The sequence below is a fragment of the Myxine glutinosa genome, chromosome 2 (genome assembly GCF_964187855.1).
Source record: "Myxine glutinosa chromosome 2, kmMyxGlut1.1, whole genome shotgun sequence".
Lineage (NCBI taxonomy): Eukaryota > Metazoa > Chordata > Myxini > Myxiniformes > Myxinidae > Myxine > Myxine glutinosa.
In genome coordinates, this window is record NC_136262.1 from 272394401 (window position 1) to 272421408 (window position 27008).

Here is a 27008-nt window from a genome sequence, read left to right on the forward strand (position 1 = left end):
ACCAGGTGTTCCACCAGAGGAAAAAGACCAGGTGTTCGTGGAGCACTTCACCTGCAAGAACGCCTTGGAACCAAGGTGGAAGGGACCAGTCCAGGTGTTGCTGACTACACCAACGGCAGTCTTTTGCGAGGGCAAGACCTCGTGGATCCACGCCACGCACTGTAAGTTGGCCATACAAGCACCAGACACTACACCACAACAACCACAGTAAGGATGGGCCTAATCATAGGTACGATACTATTGATAGCGACAGCAGCTAGGGGAAGCTCCGATCCCAATAGATGCGAAAACGGAACCCGACACCTCACCGTAACATGGGGACAAAGAGTATCACTACCATGTTTCGAACAGAAAACCCTGTACACAAATTGGGTAACCGTAAGATGGCTAGCACTGTCGGCAGGGCCTGGACGCGTTGGCATTGTACTACGAAAGGTACGAGAGTTCCGGGAAGACGGGCAAGCTAGCATTAAGACCTTGGCCCAACCAGGATACAAATGGGGAACCCCTGATTTTAAGCTACAAACACGCACACGCCTAGAGAAAGGCATGACTATGCAGGTCCGGTGCAGCGTCTGGACCCCTGGCGCGGCCAGTGGCGAAAAGAACTACATACGATGCAACGAATACATACTCACGCCGCAACCCCAGGATAAGGCCCCAAAGAAGGGTGAAAACACATATTGGAAAGTGGCCAGGGAGGTGGCAACAATTCAAAATAGGACACACTGCTGGTCGTGCATGCACTTTCCCCAAGCAGGCACCACAGGAATACACATGATAGTGCTACCTTTGTCCCTCAATGACCTCTGCTCACAACCTATCGATTCCCCATGTTTAGTCACCACGCTGGAAAGAGAAGGGGTTGGCAACGGCAAGAGTTGCAATCGACAATTTAATTATCGCCCGTCAATGATTGCCCATGTGGCCGAGAGGCCTGCCCCCGTCTGGGTCAAACCACAGAAAGGGACGGTCTGCCTCCAGGGTTCCGGCCACTTGCGTATGGGAGAATCAGAATGCGCCTACACTCTCCCCGGGAAGCTGGGACAAGGGAGCTCGGGGATTACATTACGAATAGTACTGCAAGATAAACACAACCACAACATAACGGCTATAACATTCTCTAGGGGGGTTAGTAGGATTAATGGGGTGATAAAGGGACTCCAGTGCTTATCCACCCACCTGGTCCCACCCCATGGGACAATGTTTATATGCGGCGACAAGGCTTACCCCTATTTACCAAATAATTGGGGGGGCACATGTTACCTGGGTTCAGTCCTTCCTGACGTTGAGATACTGGATGAGCTAGACCCAAAGTCCTTGGACAGGCGACATAAGAGGTCAGTCATGAACGAAGATGGAACCACTAAACTACACGGGAGCCTATGGGAAAAGGTGTTAGGTTTCTTCTTCCCAGGTGCGGGCACAGCCATGAACAGCTTCCGGATAGACAAATTGGCTTTGGCCCTAGAAAAGGTGGCAAACGACACCGCTACGGCTCATGACATACTATTGGACACGGTAATTCACATGCGTACAATGGTGATGCAGAATCGGGTGGCTTTGGACATGCTCCTGGCAGAGAAAGGAGGGGTATGCGGAATAATAGAGGGAAAATGTTGCACTTACATACCTGATCCATCCGAAGGAGTGTCAGCCGCAATAGTGAGACTAAGGGAAACTAGCCACGCCCTGACGATCGATCGGATCGCACGCGAGAACTCTTATAAATTTAGCTGGCTCACTGACTGGTTCCGGGGATGGACGGGCACCATAGTGAAGTGGTTATTGACCGCACTGGCCGTGATAATCGGGGTAGTAATTTGGGGGGCACTAATGAAATCTTTAGTCCTCCTTTGTATGAGAAAGTATTTTACAGGATGGAAAGTGAAGAAGCCGCCGACAACGACTATGGTTCTGACCACAGAGGCTGTCGACCTGAATGGGCCCTTCAACAAGGCAGATGTGACCAGCGCTCCAGAAAATTGTATTGATTTTTGTGATGACTGTGATACTTGTGTTGAAAATCCCATGTGGTCACTGGCTGCTGCCTGTAATGATGTCTGTGATGACTGTGATACTTGTGCTGTAAACCCCTTGCGTGTACTGGCTAACGCCACTTATGTATTACAAGCTGACAGCTGTACACCCCCTTCCGACCCAACTATGGATCTGATTGCGACGCTGGGTCTGGCAGTCGAGGGACCCGACGTGGATATCCTAGACCCGCAAGCCGACCAGGCGTCCACGGGAGACTTTGACATAAAGGAAGTCCCTCTCTTTGCTTCAAATGTTTTAAGTTCAAATGCTTCAAGTGAATCGGATTTTTACGCTCTGTACCCTGACCAGGAAAATGAGACACAAGATACTGACGACATTATGTATTCCCCAGAACAGCAGCACGTGAGAGATCTCATGGGCATGATCGTTGATTAACTTCGAAGATCTGCAAGGACCGCGTCTGCAAAGGGTGGGGGGAGCAAGTTCCGCAGGGGAGGTTGCGGGCCCTCTGGCGGGGCAGAACCTCATCTGGACCAGACGCCTTCGTTGTGGATCCGAAACGTTAATGGACTTTCATGTTCTGAGCCCTCAGGTTCCAAGCACGCACCACACGACACGTTCCCCAAATGCACGGGCGAGGCGCTATGTGCGCACGGTATGCCCTTGGGAGATACCCGCATTACACGATTGTCTTTCAATAAAGCCCGATGCGGCACGTTGTCTCTTGAGATACTTTGTCTCGACGAGACAAGAGGATGGGATGTCAGGTCGCAGATCTGTTACTGCTTAAATGCCCTGTTATGGATGTCGTCCGACTAATATGTTATGTTATAAATGCTGTTTAAAAATGCTATTTCATAAAGTTAATAAAAGGTTGCCGCTTCGCTTTAGTTTAAAATGAGAAAATACTCGCTTCATCCGTGCTGAACGTCTGGCCTCATTGTATACGTGTGCCACTTGAAAGCTAGATAAGCCTAAGTCATAAACCTTCTCTCTTCTCCCAGACAGCGCCTCAAACCGCGGGCAGGAGAATGGATAATATGCGCGCGGAATGTGTAACTTTACGTAGGATGCTTGAATCGTAGACATAAAACCTTTGATAAACTGCCGAAACATTAATTATATTTCGTATAATCACAGTGACGCTTGAGTTACAATAAATATGCTTTGAATTTATGTTTAAATGAGAAATGTGAACTGAAGGTGCATTTAACACCTGGAACTCATCAGAACGCCGTCATTTACTTTATGGTCTTATCGGAACCAAGAATGCAATCCCCCTTTCAGTGAGTTATATTTTCTGTCACCTCGGAGCCTTGAAACCACATCTGGTCCGGATCCTAACGGTGCGTGCTCCACTCCCCCAAGATGAAAGGACGGATGACGGTGGGGGCTCGGCCCACTAGGGATAACGGTGGGAGGAACTCTCGCCAGTTCCTTTGTTCTCTCGGAGATTTTCTGATAAAGCGTGTCCCTATATAAGTGGACTGTGAATCAATGTATTTTCAGGAAGGCTAGACGTGGCATGAAGGTGGTTCGTGCTGTAGACGTCTCAGTCTCCTCCAGATCTGTATAATTGGTATTTTAATAAAGTTTCGTCATTCTCAATCTCAAACTGTTGGTGAACTTCTGTTACGATCGGTGGAGGTGTTCCCCACATATCTATCTATCAGCAGCTACTGCTATTACAGCACTCATAGATGTATCTATCTATCAGCAGCTACTGCTATTACAGCACTCATAGATGTATCTATCTATCAGCATCTACTGCTAGTATAGCACTCATAGATGTATCTATCTATCAGCAGCTACTGCTATTATAGCACTCATAGATGTATCTATCTATCAGCAGCTACTGCTATTATAGCACTCATAGATGTATCTATCTATGAGCAGCGACTGCTATTACAGCACTCATAGATGTATCTATCTATCAGCAGCTACTGCTATTATAGCACTCATAGATGTATCTATCTATCAGCAGCTACTGCTAGTATAGCACTCATAGATGTATCTATATATCAGCATCTACTGCTATTATAGCACTCATAGATGTATCTATGTATCAGCATCTACTGCTATTATAGCACTCATAGATGTATCTATCTATCAGCAGCTACTGCTATTTTAGCACTCATAGATGTATCTATCTATCATCAGCTACTGCTAGTATAGCACTCATAGATGTATCTATATATCAGCATCTACTGCTATTATAGCACTCATAGATGTATCTATGTATCAGCAGCTACTGCTATTACAGCACTCATAGATGCATCTATCTATCAGCATCTACTGCTATTATAGCACTCATAGATGTATCGATCTATCAGCATCTACTGCTATTATAGCACTCATAGATGTATCTATCTATCAGCAGCTACTGCTATTACAGCACTCATAGATGCATCTATCTATCAGCAGCGACTGCTATTACAGCACTCATAGATGTATCTATCTATCAGCAGCTACTGCTATTATAGCACTCATAGATGTATCTATCTATCAGCAGCTACTGCTAGTATAGCACTCATAGATGTATCTATATATCAGCATCTACTGCTATTATAGCACTCATAGATGTATCTATGTATCAGCAGCTACTGCTATTACAGCACTCATAGATGCATCTATCTATCAGCAGCTACTGCTATTACAGCACTCATAGATGTATCTATCTATCAGCAGCTACTGCTATTATAGCACTCATAGATGTATCTATCTATCAGCAGCTACTGCTACATGTAGTGCAGCGCTCGTTTAATTTTTGACTAGGAATTCTCAGCAATAATGATCACGTGCGGCTCTCCCGTTTGCCGATGATATTTGGCGTCTCCTTCAGAATACCAACTACTTCTTGAACTTCCGAGTGGGCCTCTTCTCGGCAGTACGACTCTTACTGCAGGTACTGCATATAGGATATGACTCATCTGTGGTACCTCAGCTCCTCAACACAGCCACAAAAATAGCACACATCTTCATAGCCAGCCGTGTATTATGGCTTCTCTGTCGCATCGTTGCATGTGAGATTGGCTTTGGCGTCGACATTATTGAAGACGTTTGCCTCATTGGTCTCCTGCAGATCGGCGAAGTTCGAGCACATGTAACTTGGCTCAGACAGTACGCGAGCACATACCAAATTCGAACGATAACTCCACTGAGCGGGAATGGATTTTCCTGACTTCGCGGAAACAAAAAAAAAAAATTTTTTTTTTTTAGAGGCGGACGACTTTTATGGGGCGGGCGGCGATGATAAACAGGAAATATTTTTTAACCAGCCTAAAGACAAGGAACTAAAAAAAAGGGCTAGCGATTGGGAATATGGCTGCCGTTCATTTCACACCCCGCCCCCTTGGAGAATTCCCACGTAAACGTGAAAATAGCTCGAGAATCGGATTTGCAAAGCAGGTAAGGAATACCGAAAAAAAGCACATCTTTACCGCATTTGAAAATCAAACTCGAAGAAGAAGAACTCACACGTCATCACCACGTCATCGCATCGCGCACCACGTGCCATGAGAAGTCCAATATATGTTTCTCAAATTAACCAAGGGATGATCCGTGAATATTAACACGAAATGTCAAATAATATACATGGTCAGATGTCATTATTAAAGGCTTATTAATGAATGTAAAATGCAAAAAGAAATCCGAAGTTACACATACGTGGACCGGAAGTATATGCACCTCAACCGGAAGGCCGATACAATACGTTTTTATCCCTGGTGCACAATGGCATAAATACATTTCTGAACATTAATTAAAAACGAATATACATTCCACCAAATATCTTTATGAACACTGTAAAATATTGTACATTCACATATTTGACGTGCAAGCGTGAATGTCACCCATGGGCGTCAATGTATGGGGAAAGGGGAGCCTCCCCATACACAAACAAATATCCACGTACACACATCCACACACACACACATCCCCACATGCATACACACACAAACACACACACACACACACACACACATACACACATTCCCAGACCACCCCCCCCCCCCCACACACACACACACCCTCCCCTCCACCCCCCCCCCCCGACACACCCACACACATGCACATCCACACAAACACATCCCCACATGCATACACACACAAACACACACACATACAAACACACGCACGCATACCCCCACCCTCCCAACCCTAACACACACACACACACACACACACACACACACACACACACACACACACACACACACACACCAACACCCCCCCCCCCACACACACACACACACACATCCCTCCTGCCCCCCCCCCCCCACACACATCCACACATGTCAATCCATGCACTGATTGCAGAAAAAGCCATTTTAAAAAGAAAATTAACCTGACATTGCAGAGACAGAATTATTTATTTTATCTGAGAAGCCAAACGATTCTTCTTCTTCTTTAGTACCTCAAACTTTGGGTGAAATGCGATCGATATAAAAAAGTCAGAATTTGAGCAAATCTGTTTCATTCGTTTGTTAATAGACCTCACCTATTGACAAATCCTCGATTGGAATTTCATTTGAGGTTGGAATGACCGCGGGAGATCGTGTGATAGTGATCACGTCCTGGGCAGACAAAGGGTGCGTCCTTCTTGTTTAGTACCCCAAACTTTGGGTGAAATGCGATCGATTTAAAAAAAGTCAGAATTTGAGCAAATCTGTTTCATTCGTTTGTTAATAAACCTCATATATTGAGAAATCTGCAATTGGAATTTTATTTGAGGTGCAAATGACCGCGGGAGATCGTGTGATAGTGATCACGTCCTGGGCAGACAAAGTGTGCGTTCTTCTTCTTTAGTACCCCAAACTTTGGGTGAAATGCGATCGATTTTAAAAAAGACAGAATTTGAGCAAATCTGTTTCATTCGTTTGTTAATAAACCTCATCTATTGAGAAATCTGCAATTGGAATTTTATTTGAGGTTCAAATGACCGCGGGAGATCGTGTGATAGTGAGCAGATTCTGGAAGGACAAATCGGTGTGTTTCTTCTTCTTTCAACAATAAAGACTTATAGCTTCGAGACCGTACATCCAATCATCTTGAAATTTTGCAGACTTCTTCCGCTTGATGAGATCTACATTGCATTAAATATTCAAGTCGATCCATGCAGTGGTTCAAGAGTTACAAGCTTTTTAAAATTTAACTTCCATTATTTATTGCGGCCAAACCATGTGACTTATCAAAACGTTTCAAGTAACGTTGAAACATACCCCCATGAGGAACATTTTTGTAAAGTTTCCACTCGATATCTCCACAAATTATGGAGGGGATACCATTTCTAGTTTGAGCTTTAAAACGTCATAACTCTGAAACCATGTGTCGGATGATGTCGTCCTCGTTGACTTTTTTGTTCGTCCTGGGTATGCGAATATGCATGCCAAGTTTGGGCTCGATCCGTTCAGCCGTTGCGGAGAAAAAGGGTTTTTTGTGTTTTTTCACGAAAACAAGATGGCGGCCGAACCATGTGACGTATGACTTCGAAAATTTTTGCATTCTGAGTTTTTTTCAACTAAGCATCTGGGAAAAAAATCCCATTTTCGGGGGAGAAAATCTTTTGTTTGACGAATTCTAACCTCTTAACGTTAGCATTTTTAATATACTCGATACACATGTCTTTTGTTCCCATTGAAGAGTTCTTTAGAATGAGCCATTCCTCAAATTTTTCCACTGAGCCGTTTCGGAGATACAGAGGGGAAAATTGAATTTGTTTTACAAGATGGCGCCCACACCACGTGACCTGTGACGTCATAATTAGCATTGAAAATTCTAGGAGCCGAGACGATCATTTGATGAAAATTTCCTGTCAATCCGACCAGCGGTTGCTGAGAACATTAATTATGAAGTTTTCGGAAGTGCAAAATGGGGCGGAAGAATAATAAGAAAAACTCTAGCAGTAATAATAGGTTTCCTCTCCATTTCATGGAGAGTAAACCTAATAAACACGTTTCTCACACAAGTAAAAAGTGTTACAAGTATAGTAGTACCACCAGTACCTGATAAGATTGAGCTTCAGCGAGGTGTTGGTGAACTTTTGGAACTCTCTCAGAGTCTTCATCTCCTTCCACACTTTGAGGATGCTTTTCAAGAGGTTTCGATCTTTCTGTTCCTCCATATCTCGCAAACTTCTGGTCTTCCTATGAGTGCCAATTCATTAGCCTTTATTAGTGACTATTGCCAAGTACATATCCACATGCCTCCAACTTGGAGAGTGTATTCATTTGAAAGAAAAAAGACAATATTGCTTTTGTAAAATTTACTTATTACAAGAATATTCAGGGAGTAAACTTGGCCCATCATACCTGCACCTGCACATCATACCTGCACATGCACATCATACCTGCCCATAAGAACAGTGGGGACAGCCACAGAACAACACTGGAGGGGTCTTTATTGTACACCGCTCCTTTCCTATTCCATCTCCAGATGCTGCATGACGTCATCGGCAGGCACCAAAGGGGGCCCGGCGATGATGCGCGATGAAAGGGAGTACTTGGTTTTCACTCCGGTTGTTTTCTTGTTTGTCTGGGCGATGATATCTCAGCCATCCTTTGAGCTAGGAAGCTGAACTTCGGCATAATAATGCGCACATGCTTTGGCAAAAATGGTATTTTTTCTTTTTTAATTAATCAATTGATTACTTTATTGTTATTGATTTATTAATGACATATATTTTCTTTCTCATCTGGGCAATATCTCAGGCACCTTTTGAGCGAGGAAGCTGATATTTGGACATGACAATGACCAAGTGATTTGGCTAAAAAGAATATTTTTGATTTATTGATAAATCAATTAATCAATTTCTTATGTATTGATTATTCAATTAATTATTTTTTATTTGATTAATGACTTATTTAATTAATTTTCAAAAAGTTACAGCTTCGGATGAAACACTGGTGGTCACGGTATGCTATTAGCCAATTGGTTAATTATTTTACGATCATTATTTATTGATATAAATTACGCAATTAATCAATCAATTATTGTACACCTCTCGCTCCCAATACCGTCTCTGTGCTGCATGGCGCCCCGTGCAATACCGCACTGGAGAATATTCATTTTTTGGCATGGGGCGGTGTACTTTAAATGTATCTGTACTTATTTTATTCTATTTTTGAGGTAGGGTAGGGGTTAGGGATGCAGAGCATTGTCAAAGTATGAGGAATGAATAATCACCGATAACGCTCACTTTTTGATGAGAACCTCTCACAGGTATCACAATCACGATGCCTGTATACAATCACGGATCCATACACAAACAGAGGTGGATACTTTGAGTCCTGGGAGGTCTCTGTTCCACCTCCTGAAACCCGCAAATGGAAATAACAACCAATCACACACACACACACAAACACACTCATTATTATCTTTTGCCCGTATAACTAACATTGTACTGGAGCACGGGGAAACGCAAATGACTGAACTGTGTATGTAATAACCCAACATTTCACCTTACCAGGTCGCTCACTCGGCAGTGCTGCATCATAAAAAGACGTGTGTGAACAGCGTGGGGTCGCACCGCAGGTCTCTCTCAAAATCCCACCCATCCCATTGATGAATATAGAGAAGGAATCTTCTTCTTCATTTTAAGTTGCGGACTTCCTCTCCAGTCACAGTCAATGTGTGGCCCTGAATGGAATTCTCTCATCTCCCCTTCCTCTTCAGGCTGGAGTTCCCCAAGGCATTGTTCTGGGCCCTGTGCTTTTTCTGGTCTTCATCAATGATCTCTCCGACTCTCTGGAAAATCCTCTCTATCTCTTTGATGATGACTCCACTCTCTGCCACTCTATACCTCATCCTTCAGATCGGCAGGCAGCAGCCTCTTCACCCTCTGCAGACCTGGACAATATCATAAACTTGTCAAACAAGTGGAACATGTCCTTCAGTCCTGACAAATCTCACACTCTCAATATGTCCCTCTGAAAAGACCACCTGAAAAACCCTCCCATATACTTTCTCAAAAATCCTCTCAAAGAAGTTCTGTTACTCAAGCTTTTGGGTCTCACTATCTGCCATGATCTTTCCTGGGAAACCCACATTTCCAAGCTGGCCTCCAAAGCCAGTTGTCGACCTTGATCTTTTATACCCTATTAATACACCCAAAATCCACCTCTTTCAATCTTCAACTTCATTACTGAAATTGCAAGTAGTGTTCATTTGTTTTATACCGTGTACCCTCCCTACCCCCCAGCCCTCTCCCTTCCACAAATCCACCGACGTCCCTGGTCTCTCCTGTTGTCCTTGTGTGCTTCCCTCTCTCTCACCATCTTGTCTTCCGCTCCCTCTTTTTATATATTTTGTTTGTCTGGTTGATTTGTTTGTGAAATAAATGTTAGCTCTTTCACGAGCCTCGATTCAGTGTCCAAAATCTCCCGCTTCCTTTATGTTTTGTGTGTCCGTTCATGTTTTTTGTGTTTAATGAGTTGGTTCTCACACGAGCCTCGATGTTGTATACAAAAAAAAAAAAAAAAAAAAAAGGTTATATGGCGTTTTGAGAGCCACAAGTCCACATACGCCACACAGCCAGACATCAAAGAGGCGAATGAAGGAACCTAGCCTTTAGGTACACCATAATACTACATGGATTTCCTGCTCTCTTTTAAAAATCTCAGAACCCACACCATATCCCCTTCATCCACTCCCTCGTACCCCCATTGCATCACTACCTTCCCCATACCCCCCCACCCCCTTCAAAACTCCTCTCTCACCCCTCCCCTTCAAAACTTCCTCCTCACCCCTCCCCTTCAAAACTCACCTCAATCTTCCCTTACAAACCACCCCCATCAATATTCTTCAAAACCCTGCTCACACATCTACTTCAAATCCCTGCTCTCACCCCTCCTCCTCAAAGTTTCCTCTTAACTCATCCACAAAGCTGCCTCCTCTCCCCTCTCTTGTTGCTGATGCACTCCAGCAATTATCAGCAAAGTTATGGAATTGATTCTTTGCGCATGCGCAAGATTGGAGGTCATGTCTTTTCGAAGCTGTCCATGCGCTCACGCTTTCGAAGTTAAGTAATTTTTCACAATTGTGTTTTTGTCGAAACTGTATCTATCTTTCGGTGTGTGTACCTATAGTGTGTCTTTAGTAAGATTCTCGGTGTTAATTTTTCATACATGTATACAAAATCGTTGGTTAATTCGTGTCGTGTATTTTGAGGCCTAGTAGGCTACCGTGTCCGACCTTGAGGCTTTGTTTTTCTCTCAGCGGTCTGTCGATTGCGCTGCAATTACTTTCGTTCTCTGTTTTTGTCCCAGTCTTTCACCCCATACTTCCTTGTTTAAAATCTCAACTCAAAAAAAAAAAAAAAAATAATATATATTTCCTTCTCTGATCTTATTAGTTTATTCGTTGTTCTTATTTGTTCGTTTGTTCTTCAATCACGTGTTTCACCCCCATTTCCATTTTCCCAGATAGTTTTCACTGCTCAATTTAAAAGTGTTTAAACTTTCCCCTGAAGAACTGTATTCTGTCGTATATTACAACACCTTTTTATTATTCTTCTATAAAAGGATGCTTTCGACTTGCTCACGAAATCTACTCATTCCCAAAAAAAATTCCATCTCTTACAGTTCCTCTTTTCTACATTCCCGAAACTCTCCTGCACTCCACCCCTCCTTCAGCGTCCTCAAACGTATTTTTGACTCGAAGGTCACAAGAAACTCATTTTGCAATAAATGTTCGTTTCCCATTAATCGTACACTTTCTAAAATCCAATCTCACCCCTCCCCTCCAAATCTTCCCCATCACCTCTTCCCTCTAAAACTTCCCCATCACCCCTCCCCTCCAAAACTTCCCCATCACCCCTCCCCTCCAAATCTACCCCCTTGCCCCTCCCCTCCAAATCTTCCCCATCACCCATCTCTTTCAAATATCCCCCCTTGCCCATCCCCTCCAAATCTTCCCCATCACCCATCCCTTTCAAATCTTCCCCCTTGCCCTCCCCTCCAAATCTTTCCCATCACCCCTTCCCTCCAAAACTTCCCCATCACCCCTCCCCTCCAAAACTTTCCCATCACCCCTCCCCTCCAAAACTTCCCCATCACCCCTCCCCTCCAAATCTACCCCCTTGCCCCTCCCCTCCAAATCATCCCCATCACCCATCTCTTTCAAATCTTCCCCCTTGCCCCTCCCCTCCAAATCTTCCCCATCACCCATCCCTTTCAATTCTCCCCCCTTACCCCTTCTAAACTCCCCCCACACCCCTCCCCTCCGAGACTCTCCCTCGCTCCTCCCCTCCTAGACTCCCCTCTCACTCCTCCTCCTCAAAGCATCCTCCCTGCTTCTTCCCCCTTCCAACTTTCATCTTCATCTCCCCCAACCTTCTGCCTCGCTCTTCCCCCTCCACAAATAACACCTCACTGTGCCTCACCCAATCACCATCAAACCTTTTGTCCGCCCCATTCTTCCCTTTCTCCAAGCTATTCTGAAATCTCTGACACACCTTCAACAGCTCTCCCTACCACTTCCTCCTCTTCCACATCTTACCCTACCCCTCCCCCCCCCCGTGCTGTATCCGATGCTACCCCTTCCTCTTACTTAACGGAATGGACCTCAAACATCCAGGGCCTTCGCTCAAACTTGACTGATCTCTCCATACAGGTTGCTTCTGACAAACCAGACGTGATCTGCTTAACAGAAACTTTCCGCCTTCATGATGTCTCTGATTCCTTGGTATCTCTCCCAGGTTACTCCCTCCTCCAGTATGATAGACCTGAGCCTCGCCTGGAGGTGGGGTTGCTATCTTTATAAAAAAAACTCTCTTCCTCACTCGCCCTGCACTGTCCTCTCTCCACCTCACCCCCAGGAATACCTTTGGCTACGGCTTCCCCATCGCTCCCACCGTTTGTTCATATGTGTGTTGTACCGTCCACCAAACAGTGATGACTCCATTTACATCTCGCTGTCTGATAATATGGACTAACTTCTATCTACCCATCCCAACTCTCTCTTCCTCATATGTGGTGATTTCAATTGTCACCATGCCAGTTGGCTGGGTGTGGGTACCTCTCTCACCAGCCATGGCTCTTCAGCAAAGGACTTCTGCGACTCACTGGGACTGACACAATCTGTCAATTTCCCGACCCGGATCTCAGTCAACGGAGCATCTTCTCTTCTGGACTTGATTATGACTAACTTCGCTGAAAATGTCTGCTGCTCTTCTTCTGCTCCAATCGGCTCATCTGATCATGTGCTTGTTAAAGTGGACATCTCTCTGACCATTCTCAGAGAGCCTCCTCAGCGTCGGCGAGTCTGGCATTTCACTCAGGCCAACTAGCATGGTCTTCAAGCAGCCAATCATCTGGACTGGTCTCCCATATCTACCGCCTCTGACATCAACTCATTCTGGGAATTCTTCCAAAGTAAATTGCTCTCTCTCATGCACAGATTTATCCCATCTCGTCTTCAGTTGTCATACCCTTCCTCCCGTCCGTGGTACACGGAATTTTGTGGTGAGGCTGTTGCCCAGAAACAACTTGCTTTCGTCTCCTGGAAAGCAAATCCAACAGAAGGAAATCTCATTTCCTTTCACAAAGCACGAAACAAGTGTGTGTCCACCCTCAGGCGAGCCAGGAAACAATAGCTCTCCGTTCTCAAGACCGAACTCTCTCATCTGTCCCCCTCTTCCAAATCCTGGTGGCATCTGGTCAAATCTGTTTCTGGTGTTTGTCCCCCTCCATCCCCTCCCTCACCTCAAACGGCTACACGGCTGACTCCGCACGTGAAAAAGCTGAATGCCTCAACTCTGTGTTTGCCTCTAAATCTTGTGTCACAAACCCATCCCTCTCTGTACCCACCCCACCGTACCCAGTCATACCCAGCTGCTCCTGGACTCTGTCCTTTCCTCCTGACAAGGTGGAAAAGTTTCTGTCAACCGTCGACTCCGATTCTGCAACTGGACCTGACGGCATCAGCCCACGGGTCCTAAAATCCTGTTCTTCCGCTCTTTCACTCCCTCTCTCTGTTCTCTTCACCCTCTCTTTTACTCAAGGTCATCTGTCATCTGCTTGGAAAGCAGCCAACATCACCGCTTTGAACAAAAAAGGTGCAAAAACAGATCCTAGCAACTACAGAACAATCAGCCTTCTCCTAATTATCAGCAAAGTCATGGAATCCATCATTGCTTCGGATATGAAATCTTTCCTCTTCTCCAATGGCTTGATCTCCGTTCATCAATTTGGATTCAGACCAGGTCACTCTACTCTGGACATGCTGCTTCTGCTGTCTCAACAATGGATGGAGGTCTTCAATGCCAAACAGGAAATCAGAGCTGTCTCCCTTGACATATCACGTGCCTTCGATACGGTCTGGCACACCGCTCTGCTCACCAAACTCTCCTCCCATGGTATCCATGGAAATCTCCACGCATTGCTTGTGGACTTCCTCTCTGGTCATAGTCAACGTGTGGCCCTGAATGGAATTCTCTCATCTCCCCTTCCTGTTCAGGCTGGAGTTCCCCAAGGCAGTGTTCTGGGCCCTGTGTTTTTTCTTGTCTTCATCACAGATCTGTCCGACTCTCTGGAAAATCCTCTCTATATCTTTGCTGATGACTCCACTCTCTGCCGCTCTGTTCCTCATTCCTCAGATCGGCAGTCTGCAGCCTCCTCAGTCTCTGCAGACCTGGACAAAATCACAGACTGGTCAAACAAGTGGAACATGTCTTTCAATCCTGACAAATCTCACACTCTCACTATGTCTCTCCAAAAAGACCGACTGGACAACCCTCCCATCTACTTTCTCAACAATACTCTCCAAGAAGTTCTGTCACTCAAGATTTTGGGTCTCACTGTCTGCCATGATCTTTCCTGGGAAAACCACATTTCCAAGTTGGCCTCCAAATCAAGTCAGAATTACAGATGGGTTCATGCCTCGCAGAATTACGGACGGATTAATTTCCCCAGAATTATGGACGGGTTGATTTCCCCTAGAATTACGGAAGGGTTGATTTCCCCCAGAATTACGGACGGGTCGATTTCCCCCAGAATTACGGACGGATTAATTCCCCCAGAATTACGGACTGATTAATTCCTCCAGAATTACGGATGGATTAATTCCTCCAGAATTACGGACGGATTAATTCCCCCAGAATTACGGACGGATTAATTCCCCCAGAATTACGGACGGATTAATTCCCCCAAAATTACGGACGGGTTGATTTCCCCCAGAATTACGGACGGATTAATTCCCCCAGAATTACGGATGGATTCATTCCCCCAGAATTACGGACGGATTAATTCCCCCAGAATTACACACGGATTCAATCCCCCAGAATTGCAAACGTGTTAATTCCCCCAGAATTGCAGATGGGTTAACTCCCGTACAATCCCACAGAATTGGTGTTGTTTATTTTGACCTGTCACACTGGCTTTTACCATGTGCCGTTGTACATTACATATACAGGGTGAGTCAAAAGTAGCACCCAATTTCTGTTTTTTCGGCTGTCAGATTATTTCTGGGATGTCATGTTGTTAATAATTGTCTTGCAGACAATTATTGGCCCAGGGTACAAGATCAGGACTGTTATTTCCAGCAAGATGGAGCTCCACCTCATTATGGATGTCATGTTCGTCAGTGGCTTGATGAAAACTTTCCCGGAAAGTGGATCGGCCGCCGCGGTCCGATCGAGTGGCCAGCACGCTCCCCAGACCTTACACCTCCAGATTTCTTTCTTTGGGGGCTCATGAAAGACCTTGTTTATCGTGAAAAGCCTCGTACCATTCAGGAATTGAAGGCTCAAATCACTGCAAAGTTTGAGGAAATTGATATCGAACTCTGCAAGCGTGTGTGCTACTCTGTGCCTGCTCGGCTGCAATTGTGCATCGATCACGAGGGAGGGCACTTTGAAAATTGCAAGTAAAACAGCTTGGTACACTTCCGTAATAATTTTCCCCCGAATAAATGGTTAGATAAACATGTCATTCATTTATTTCTACCTTCTTGTACACTGTAATACAAATGGCAAACAAACAATCAACTGACAAATATATATATATATATATAAACAGAAATCAGGCGCTACTTTTGACTCAAACCCTGACTCAAACACAAACACAAACACACTTTTTGAATGATTGTATGACGTGTAAGTATTATTGTACCCCTAAACCCCTCCACCAGTGGGAGAATGTTCACCTTTTGAGCTCTGATGTTCAGCTCTTCGTTTACCATTGATATCTGCATATAAAACTGCATATAAAATCCGGTGTGTACCCCGGTTTAGAATAGCTACACCGTATCCCTTGGGTGTCAGAAGAGGCGACTAAAAAGGGTTGGTGCCAGGAAGGGCAACCGATCATAAAAACATTGCGTCAAAAAGAGAACCATGACAATTACAACTACATATGGGCAGGATACAGCCCGAAGTACCCCGTGGGGGACCTCACTCCCTCTCGTCAAAACTCAAGGTGGGGAACCCGATCGAAGCAAGGGTGGAAATCAATCCATTTATGACGACGAAACGTCTGATGCCCGATGTGGAGATCGGTTTCTGAGGTTTGGGACGTGGAATGTAGGGACAATGACAGGCAGATCAGGAGAAGTGGTGGAAGTATTGGTCAGAAGAAGAGTGGACATATGTTGTGTGCAGGAGACGAGATGGAAGGGAAATGGTGTGAGAATGGTGAAGGGTAGGCAGGGACAGAAATACAAGTTTGTGTGGCAAGGGTGCCCAGAAGGCATGCATGGTGTTGGTGTCCTGTTGACTGAGGAGTTTGTAGACAGTGTGGTGAGTGTGACTAGAGTGAGTGAAAGGTTGATGATGGTGAGAATGATGATTGGAAAGCTCTTGGTGAACGTCATCTCGGGATATGCTCCGCAGGTTGGTCGGAGCGATGAAGAGAAGGACAAGTTCTGGTGTGCTATAGAGAAGCTGATGGAAAACGTGAAAGATGAGAAGTTGTTGTGGTAGGAGACCTAAATGGACATGTGGGAAGAAATATGGACGGTTTTGAGGGAGTTCATGGGGGTTACGGATATGATGTGAGCATGGAGAAGGTGAAAGGATTTTGGAGTTTGCTGATGGAGCTGATTTGTTGATTTGTAATACTCAGTTTCAGAAAGAGGATAATAAGCTTGTTACATACACATCAGGTGGGTCGACGACAACTGTTGACTACCTGATGGTGCGTAGGCGAGATAGTGGTCACCTCTGAGACACAAAGGTGATGTGAGACACAAAGGAGGAGGCTGTTTCACAGCACCACTTGGTTGTCTGCGACATAAGGGTGAAAGGTGTGAGGAGAGCTCGGCGGGTGAAGTACCAACCGAGAATGAAGGTGTGGAGGTTGAAAGAGGTGACAGTGAGGGAGGCATTAAAATAGAGGCTGAGTATGGTAAAGGATGATGTGGATGAGCTTGAAAGTGGTTGGAAGTCAATGAAAGATAGTCTGTTGCGAGCCGTTGGTGAGGTATGTGGATGGACAAAAGGACAAAAGGTGATGACAAAAGGCACTCGGAAACATGGTGGTGGGATGATGAAGTTGGAAAGAGGATTTACGAGAAGAGGAAGAAGTTGAAGGAGTGGCAGAAGGCGAAGGATACGGAGGCAGAAAAGGCAGAGCATGAAAGTTATAAGGCAGCTAAGAAGGCTGCAAAGAAAGAGGCAGCAAAGGCACAGGAGGCATACAGGAAAATGTTCGGAGAACGCTTGGATTCGGAAGAGGGTCAGAAAGCAGTATTCAGGATCGCAAAGCAGATAGCGAAAGAGAGGTGTGATGTGATGGGAGTGAGTTGCTTGAAGGGTGAAGTGGGACAAATCGTTTTGGACCCAGATGGAATTAAAGGAAGATGGAAGAGATATATGGAAATGCTGTTGAATGCAGAGAATGAATGAGATGGCAACATGGAGAGTAACCCAGTTTTCGGACCGGCAGAGAAGATAACTGAGAAGGAAGTTGAGGAAGCGATAAAAGCAATGAGTGTAGAAAAGCGGGAGGGACGACAGGAGTTGTGGGAGATATGTTGAAGGCAGCGGGAAGTTGGAGTGTGAAGAGAATGACAACAACAACAACAACATGCATTTTAAGGCCATTTTCCCTGCTAGAACGGGGGTTAGCATCAGTGTGAAGAGAATGACAGAGATCTGCAATCTGGTGGTGAAACAGGGCCGCATTCCAGTGGATTGGGAACTGAGTACCCTCGTCCCTCTATACAAGGGGAAAGGTGACGCTCTGGACTGTGGCTCGTGTCGAGCGATAAAGTTATTGGAGCATGGAATGAAGGTATTGGAAAGGGTGTTGGAGAGGAGGATAAGGAAGAAAGTGAAGATCGACAAAATGCAGTTTGGATTTATACCAGGAAGAGGAACGACAGACACGCTTTTTATTGCAAGGCATTTGCAGGAGAAGTACATGGAGAAGAGAAAGAAGTTGTTTCTTGGGTTTTTTTATGTGGAGAAAGCATTCGATAGGATTCCACGCAAAATAGTGACATGGGCATTGAGGAAGTTAGGAGTGGAGGAATGGTTGATCAGATTAGTGATGGCAATGTACAAAAGAGTGCGCACAGCTGTAAGGACGAAGGACGGGAACAGTGGTGAGTTTGAGGTGAAGGTGGGAGTGCATCAGGGGTCGGTACTAAGTCCACTACTAATTGTAGCTGTGATGGAGGTGCTGGCTCGGAATGTAAAGGAGGGTTTACAGTGGGAGTTGTTGTATGGAGATGATCTGTTGTTGATTGCAGAAAGTATGGATGGACTGAAGGAGAAGATGAACAAGTGGAAGGAATGTATGGAGACAAAAGGTCTGAATGTGAATATCGGAAAAAACGAAGGTGATGGCAAGGGGTAAAGCATGTGGTGAGGTGGAAAGAACTGGGAAGTGGCCGTGTGCTGTGTGCAGGAAGGGTGTCAGAGTGAACTCCATTCAATGTGCAATGTGTACCGAGTGGGTTCATCAAAAATGTAGTGGTCTGAGAGGGTCATTAACCAGTGTGGCAGCTACATTCAAATGTAAGGTGTGCACAGGGGGAGCTGCAGATGGAGGAAATGTTGAGTTGGATCTTGAAGACGGCATGAAGCTGGAAGGTGTGAAAACATTTTGCTACCTAGGAGACATGCTTAATGGAGAAGGTGGATCAGACTCGGCAACGGTTGCTGGTGTGAGATTTGAATGGAAGAAGTTTTGGGAACTGAGTGGCGTGCTGACGGGGAGGGGAGTGTCGTTGAAGCTGAAGGGAAAGGTGTATGCTGCATGTGTGAGAAGTATTGTGATTTATGGGAGCGAGACATGGGTAATGAACGTAGAGCAGCAACGAAGGCTGGAAAGGGTGGAAATGCGAATGGTTCAGTGGATGTGTGGAGTATCGTTGAGAGAGAGGAAGACAAATGATGAATTGCGAAAGATGATGGGAATAGAGCCTGTGATGGATGTTGTGAAGAGGAACAGGTTGAGATGGTTTGGTCATGTTTTGAGGAAGGATGAAAGTGACTGGTTGAGAAGAGTGATGGAAATGAATGTAGAGGAGGTAGAGGACGGGGAAGACCGAGAAAGACTTGGCTAAAGATGGTGGAAGAAGAAATGCAGGCAAGGGGGTTAACAAGGGGAGATGTAGAAAATGGGGCAAAATGGAGAAGATTGTCATGGGGACCGCAAGGCTAACCCCCGCTCTAGCAGGGAAAATGGCCTTAAAATGCCTGTTGTTGTTGTGTTGTATCTGCATATAAAACTGCACTCTTTTAAATTTGTACAATCTTGCCATCTGAAGCCCACTGTCATGTCCAACTCCATAGTCTGAGACATTAGGATGTGTAAATGTTCAAAAACATCTTAACAGCAGGATTTGAAGGTTCATTGTGATGCTGCCTGACAGACATCCTGCACTCACAAACATTTATATTCCAAAAGAGGTTAGCACCTGATCTCGTGAATGTACTCTTGAGATTGCTGCTGCATGTGCACGTTCGGACTGTGGAGTTGCAGGCCCCCTGTAATGCTTTTCACAGCCTCTCTCAAGGCATGAATCTGCAAACAATGTTCATGCGTACAGACACGTGTGACACACACACAACACAGGGGATGATCATCAAATGAGCTGTGTGTATATGTGTGTGTGTGTGTGTGTGTGTGTGTGTGTGTGTTAGTTATGTATAATGTGTGTGTATATAATATGTATAACATTGTTGCGGTTGTGGGAATGCACCCGGTGGGGAACCTCCATGAGTACTCGGAATTCCCGAGACAGTTATTTCTTGAGTTTGTGTGTCGGTGAATCCTTGCCCTGTGTCCAGGGAATTTGGGGGAATGTGTTGTGAGATTAGCCTGTTTCTTCCCTGGTATGATCTTCCCCTTCTCAACCCACATTCGACCTTCTCAATCTATCATCAATCCGTTTCAACAATCTCAATCTATCGGTCTTCCTTTTAATCCTGCAATCCATCCATTTGTTCATCCATCCCTCACCATTTGGACCCCTCATTCTTTTATTATAAACAATAAACCATCCATTCATCCAACCCTCACCATTCCAACTCCTCACTTTTATTCAAGACATGTTCAAACCATTTATCCATCAGTCCGCCCATTCCGTACTCCTCGGTTTCAAATTCACCATCAATCTCCATCAAACCCCATATGCAGCAAAGAATGCCTCAGCATTAGAAACAATTACTCCTCCAGACTGGTAGAATTACCTTCCCCCACTCTTCCTTCCCTGCACTTCCATATTTGTCATGTGGGACAATGCGGGACAACATGTTCACAGTACAGAGGAACATTTGTGTGCACTCATGTACTCACGTATCACCTGATGTTGGCCTAATGGTTAGGGTGGAGGGCTTGGGATCTTAAGGTCCTGAGTTTGAATCCCGCTGAATTAACGCCAGGTGGGATTGACTCAGCCTGTCAGCCTTCTGAGGTCGGCAAAATGCGTACCAGAGAACTTTCTATTGATTTTTTTTGTGATTGATGTTAGCTCTTACACGAGCCTCAATCTTGAAAACAAAAAATTAAGGAATGGCAAGATTGCCGGTGACCACCGGGCCGAGCCGTTCGAGTTTTCGCGCACGAGGGAGGGGTGGTGCCCACGTCATCACCTGATCATGACGCGGGTGACCACCGAGCCATTCGAGTGTTCGCGCGCTTGGGAGGGGCGGTGCACACGTCACCACCTGAACATCATGGATGCGGGTGACCACTGGGCAGAGCCGTTCTCGAGTGTTCGCGCGCTAGGGAGGGGCGGTGCACACGTCACCACCTGATCATGACGCGGGTGACCACTGAGCCGTTCGAGTGTTCGCGCACGAAGGAGGGGTGGTGCCTACGTCACCACCTGAACATCATGATGCGGGTGACCACCGAGCCATTCAAGTGTTCGCGCACGAGGGAGGGGTGGTGCCTACGTCACCACCTGGACATCATGACGCGGGTGACCACCGGGCGGAGCTGTTCGAGTGTTCGCACGCTAGGGAGGGGTGGTGCGCACGTCACCACCTGAACATCACGATGTGGGGTTATTCCACAGCTCCATCGTGGGACCTGCCCCATCGGACATGCACCAATGGGAAAAGGACAGACGGGGTCGAAGGACGCTCGCATGACTTTTGCTCCCTCGAACCCATGCCCGGTGTGGAACGTATGAAGGCCAGGATGTGGCTCAGTTTAGGGCTGTTATGTGGGTGCCGGGGACTCGACATAAAGACTGCCTGCTCGAGCAAATGCCTGCTGGGACGAACTGCACGAGGTCCAGGATGAATGGCTGTCGATTCAGGACAAATGGTAGTGGGTTCAGGACGAATGGCGGTGGGTTCAGGACGAATGGCGGTGGGTTCAGGACGAATGGCGGTGGGTTCAGGACGAATGGCGGTGGGTTCAGGACGAATGGCGGTGGGTTCAGGACGAATGGCGGTGGGTTCAGGACAAATGGCGGTGGGTTCAGGACAAATGGGGGTGGGTTCAGGACGAATGGCGGTGGGTTCAGTACGAATGGCGGTGGGTTCAGGACGAATGGCGGTGGGTTCAGGACGAATGGCGGTGGGTTCAGGACGAATGGCGGTGGGTCCAGGACGAATGGCGGTGGATCCAGGACGAATGGCGGTGGGTTCAGGATGAATGGCGGTGGGTTCAGGAGGAAAGGTGGTGGGTTCAGGACGAATGTCGGTGGGTTCAGGACGAATGGCGGTGGGTTCAGGACGAATGGCGGTGGGTTCAGGACGAATGGCGGTGGGTTCAGGACGAATGGCAGTGGGTTCAGGACGTATGGCGATGGGTTAACGACGAATGGCGGTGGGTTCAGGACAGAGAAACGAACGGGTCAGGACAAACTGCAGTGGGTCCAGAGAGAAGCGAGGGGAATGAGGCAAGGAGGCAGTGATACCTGAGCTCCCTGGTGCACTGCGCAGTTGCATATTCACTCACACTCTCTTTGTCTTACTTTCTCTAACAACCCCTAAACGTCTACTTTGGACACACAAAGAAAAACAATCCTCCTAAGGCGTTATCAACGATCCCCACATGGGCGAGGCATTGTTCACACCTCACACCCATCCTCTAAGCCTACGCCATCACTTCGCTGCACTCTCATCGATGTCGCATTGGCACTCCACCACCCATCCATCCATCCCCGTCCTTTCCTCTCCTCCCCTCACCCCACGCCCCCCCCCCCCTCCCTAACCGGCAAATTTGGATTGACACAGCCCTGCCTGGTTGTGTGAGGTAAGGGAGGAGTCTCCCTCATACTCGGCTCTGCTTATTTACCCTCATTTCTTCTAATCTCCTTCCCAAAATGAATGATGGCACCATGTCTGTTGTGTAAGGAAGTCTGTATAAGGAAAATACACTACATGGCCAAAAGTATGTGGACACCCGAACATCACATCCGTATGTGCTCATCGAATACTTCATTACAAAATCATGGGCATTAATATAGAGTTGGTCCCCCCCTTTGCTGCTATAACAGCCTCCACTCTTCTGGGAAGGCTTTCCACTAGATGTTGTAACATTGCCGCAGGGATTTGCTTCCATTCAGCCACAAGAGCATAAGTGAGATTGGGCACTGATTTTGGGTGATTAGGCCTGGCTCGTAGTCGGCGTTCCAATTCATCCCAACGGTGTTCAATGGGGTTGAAGTCAGGGTTCTGTGCAGGCCAGTCAAGTTCTTCTACACCGATCTTGACAAACCATTTCTGTTTGGACCTCACTTTGTGCACGGGGGACTGTCATGCTGAAACAGGAATGAGCCTTCCCCAAACTGTTGCCACAAAGTTGGAAGCACACAATCGTCTAGAATGTCATTGTGTGATGTAGCGTTAAGATTTCCCTTCAGTGGAACTAAGGGGCCTAGCCAGAACCATGAAAAACAGCCCAGACCACTATTCCTCCTCCACCAAACTTTACAGTTGGCACTACGCATTTGGGCAGGTAGCGTTCTCCTGGCATCTGCCAAACCCAGATTTGTCCGTCGGACTGCCGGATGGTGAAGCTTGATTCATCACTCCAGAGAATGCGTTTCCACTGCTCCAGAGTCCAATGGTGGTGAGCTTTACACCACTCCAGCCAACACTTGGCATTGCGCATGGTGATCTTGGGCTTGTGTGCAGCTGCTCGGCCATGGAAACCCATTTCATCAAGCTCTCGACAAACAGTTGTTGTGCTGACGTCACTTCCAGAGGCAGTTTGGAACTCGATAGTGAGTGTTGCAACCGAGGACAGACATTATTTATGCGCTACATGCTTCAACACTCAGCGTTCCCGTTCTGTGAGCTTGTGTGGCCTACCACTTCGCAGCTGAGCTGTTGTTGCTCCGAGACATTTCCACTTCACAATAACAGCATTTACAGTTGACCGGGGCAGCTCTTGCAGGGCAGAAATTTGACAAACTGACTTGTTGGAAAGTTGGCATCCTATTACGGTGCCACGTTGAAAGTCACTGAACTCTTCAGTACAGCCCATTCTACTGCCAATGTTTGTCTATGAGATTGCATGGCTGTGTGCTTGATTATACATACCTGTCAGCAATGGGCGTGGCTGAAACAGCCGAATCCACTTATTATAAGGGGTGTCCGCATACGTTTGGCCATGTAGTGTATGTGCTAGGGGTCGGTCTGCTTTTGTGTGCCTACTGATTGCTTGCTTGCTTGTAAATACGTGCTTTGAGGATTCCTCCTTGTGAAATAAAGATGGCTATTGGTTGATTGTTGAACATCACTCAATTCTGCTTCCGCTTCCGGTCCCTCGAGCGAGGAGGCTTGCTTCGATCTCTCCACGACATCAAAGTTTGAGTATTTTCCCATTCGTGTCTTTGTCAAATTTCCACTGGTTATTTTATTGTGTATGTGTTATTGTGTGTTTCTATTTAGTTTTGGTTTTGTAATTATTGCAAATTTGTGTGTAATTAGTCGTTTTTTGTTCGCACCTCATGCGTGGCTTGGTCTCTCCGGGCTCCCTCCCCCCCGTCAGTATTTTGTGAATATAAGTTCTTTCCTTCATAGTATTTGCTTGTTTCTTTGATTTTCTTTTCTCCCCCCTACCTCTCACGAACATCTTACTCTTTGTCCAACGTTTTAAAAACAAAACAAACAAATAAACAAACAAAAAAAATTCTTTATTAATTCTTTCTCTCCTCCCGGACACGTGCTTGTTCGCTCTCCTCCTTGTCTCGACTTGTGCCCCGCCCCCTATATCTCGTTTTTCTTCCACGTCTGCTCCTTATTTCTCAAATCCACGTCCTCACGAAGAGACTTTTCCCAGATTATTTTTCATGGTTTTGTTTAAATATTATTTAAATATGTTTAAACCGCAGCCGTGATGCTGTCGCCGCCCTCCCCCACCCCCCCCCAGAATTTCCATGTTTTAAACGTTTCCCAGTGTGTACCCTGGATTAGAATAGATACACCGTATCCCTGCGTGTCGTAAGAGACGACTAAGAGGGTTGAGGGTTGGCGTCAGGAAGGGCATTCGGCCATAAAAACATTGCCTCAAAAAGAGAACCATGACAATTACAACTACATATGGGCAGGGTACAGCCCGAAGTGGAGATCGGTTTCTGAGGTTTGGGACATGGATTGTAGGGACAATGACAGGGAGATCAGGAGAAGTGGTGGAAGTATTGGTCAGAAGAAGAGTGGACATATGTTGTGTGCAAGAGACGAGATGGAAGGGAAGTGGTGTGAGAATGGTGAAGGGTAGGCAGGGACAGAAATACAAGTTTGTGTGGTAAGGGTGCCTGGAGCGCGTGAATGGTGTTGGTGTCCTGTTTTCTGAGGAGTTTGTAGACAGTGTGGTGAGTGTGACTAGAGTGAGTGATAGGTTGATGATGGTCAAAATGATGATTGGACAGCTCTTGGTGAACGTCATCTCGGGATATGCTCCGCAGGTTGGTCGGGGCGATGAAGAGAAGGACAAGTTCTGGTGTGCGATAGAGAAGCTGATGGAAAACGTGAAAGATGAGGAAGTTGTTGTGGTAGGAGGAGACCTAAATGGACATGTGGGAAGGAGTATGGACGGTTTTGAGGGAGTTCATGGGGGTTACAGATATGGTGTGATAAATGGAGAAGGTGAAAGGATTTTGGAGTTTGCTGATGGAGCTGAATTGTTGATTTGTAATACTCCGTTCCAGAAAGAGGATAATAAGCTTGTTACATACACGTCAGGTGGGTCGACGACAACCGTTGACTACCTGATGGTGCGTAGGCGAGATAGGGGGCACCTCCGGGACACAAAGGTGATCCCGGGGGAGGAGGCTGTTTCACAGCACCACTTGGTTGTCTGCGAGGAAGGGTGAAAGGTGCGAGGAGAACTCGGCGGGTGAAGTACCAACCGAGAATGAAGGTGTGGAGGTTGAAAGAGGTGACAGTAAGGGAGGCATTAAAAGAGAGGCTGAGTAGGGTAGAGGATTATGTGGTTGAGCTTGAAAGTGGTTGGAGGTCAATGAAAGCTAGTCGGTTGGGAGCCGTTGGTGAGGGATGTGGATGGACAAAAGGACCACCGAGGCACTCGTAAACATGGTGGTGGGATGATGAAGTTGGAAAGAGGGTTATTATTATTATTATTTTTTTGTATACTTAATCGAGCCGAGGCTCGTGACAGAGCTAACATTTATTTCACAAACAAATCAACCAGACAAACAAAATATATGAAAAGAGGGAGCGGAAGACAAGATGGGGAGAGAAGGGGAAGCACACAAACACAACATTTGCAGCAGGTAGAAGTGTGGGAGGGAGAGGGCTTGGGGGGAGGAGGTGTGGGAAGGGGGGGGCGGGTGGGGGAGAGGTATAAAACACAAGGGGACCAAGGACTTCCAGGACAGAAGTTGGTATTTCAAAAAAAAAAAAGTGGAGGATTTTGGGTGAAATTAGAGGGGGTAGAAAAGATCAAGGTTTTGGATGGGGGAAGATAAGAGATGGTGGTGAACAGCTGTTTTAAAGACCTGGAGGGTGGAGTGGGATTGAAGAGAGTGAGGGAGTTTGTTCCAGAGGTGGGAGAAAAGAGGAATGAAGGAGTAAAGGTGAGCAGAAAGTCTTGATTTTGGCAGTTTAACCATAAGAGGGTTGCAGGCTGATCTTGTGCGACCTGTAGGAATATTTGGGGGACAGAGCCCAGAGAGAGCTGGGGGGGCAAGGCCAGAGAGGAGTCGGTAGAAGACGGAAAGACCACCAACCTGCCTGCGGTGAGTGAGTGAAAGGCCCTTGGATTTAGCTTCATCGCGGGAGATTCCAATGATTCTGAACGCTTTGGTTTCAACAGCGTGAAGACGAGCTAGGTGTGAGGCAGAAGCACCAGACCAGAGGGGAGAGCAGTATTCCATAGAGCTGCGGATGAAAGCCTTGTAAGTGGTGAGGAGCTCAGGTGTACCACGGAAGGACTTCGCACGACGGAGGATGCCCAGTCGGCGACTGGCTTTGGAGGCCAGATTTGAAATGTGGTTTTCCCAGGAAAGATCATGGCAGATAGTGAGACCCAAAAGCTTGAGTGACAGAATTTATTGGAGAGGATTATTCAGAAAGTGGATGGGAGGGTTGTCCAGTCGGTCTTTTTGGAGAGACATCATAAGAGTGTGAGATTTGTCAG

General features: G+C 46.4%; 1 protein-coding gene across 1 annotated transcript in view; it reads right to left on the bottom strand.

The window, feature by feature from the left end:
- The window catches only part of CC2D2A (coiled-coil and C2 domain containing 2A), a 486222-nt gene that overhangs the window by 404005 nt on the left and 55209 nt on the right, over positions 1-27008 (bottom strand). The window contains exons 6-7 of the mRNA XM_078772721.1: positions 19861-19967; positions 8004-8144 (exon numbers count right to left, since the gene is read on the bottom strand). Of these exons, the coding sequence (XP_078628847.1) occupies positions 8004-8144; positions 19861-19967 (248 nt within the window). The remainder of the gene's footprint in view (positions 1-8003; positions 8145-19860; positions 19968-27008) is intronic.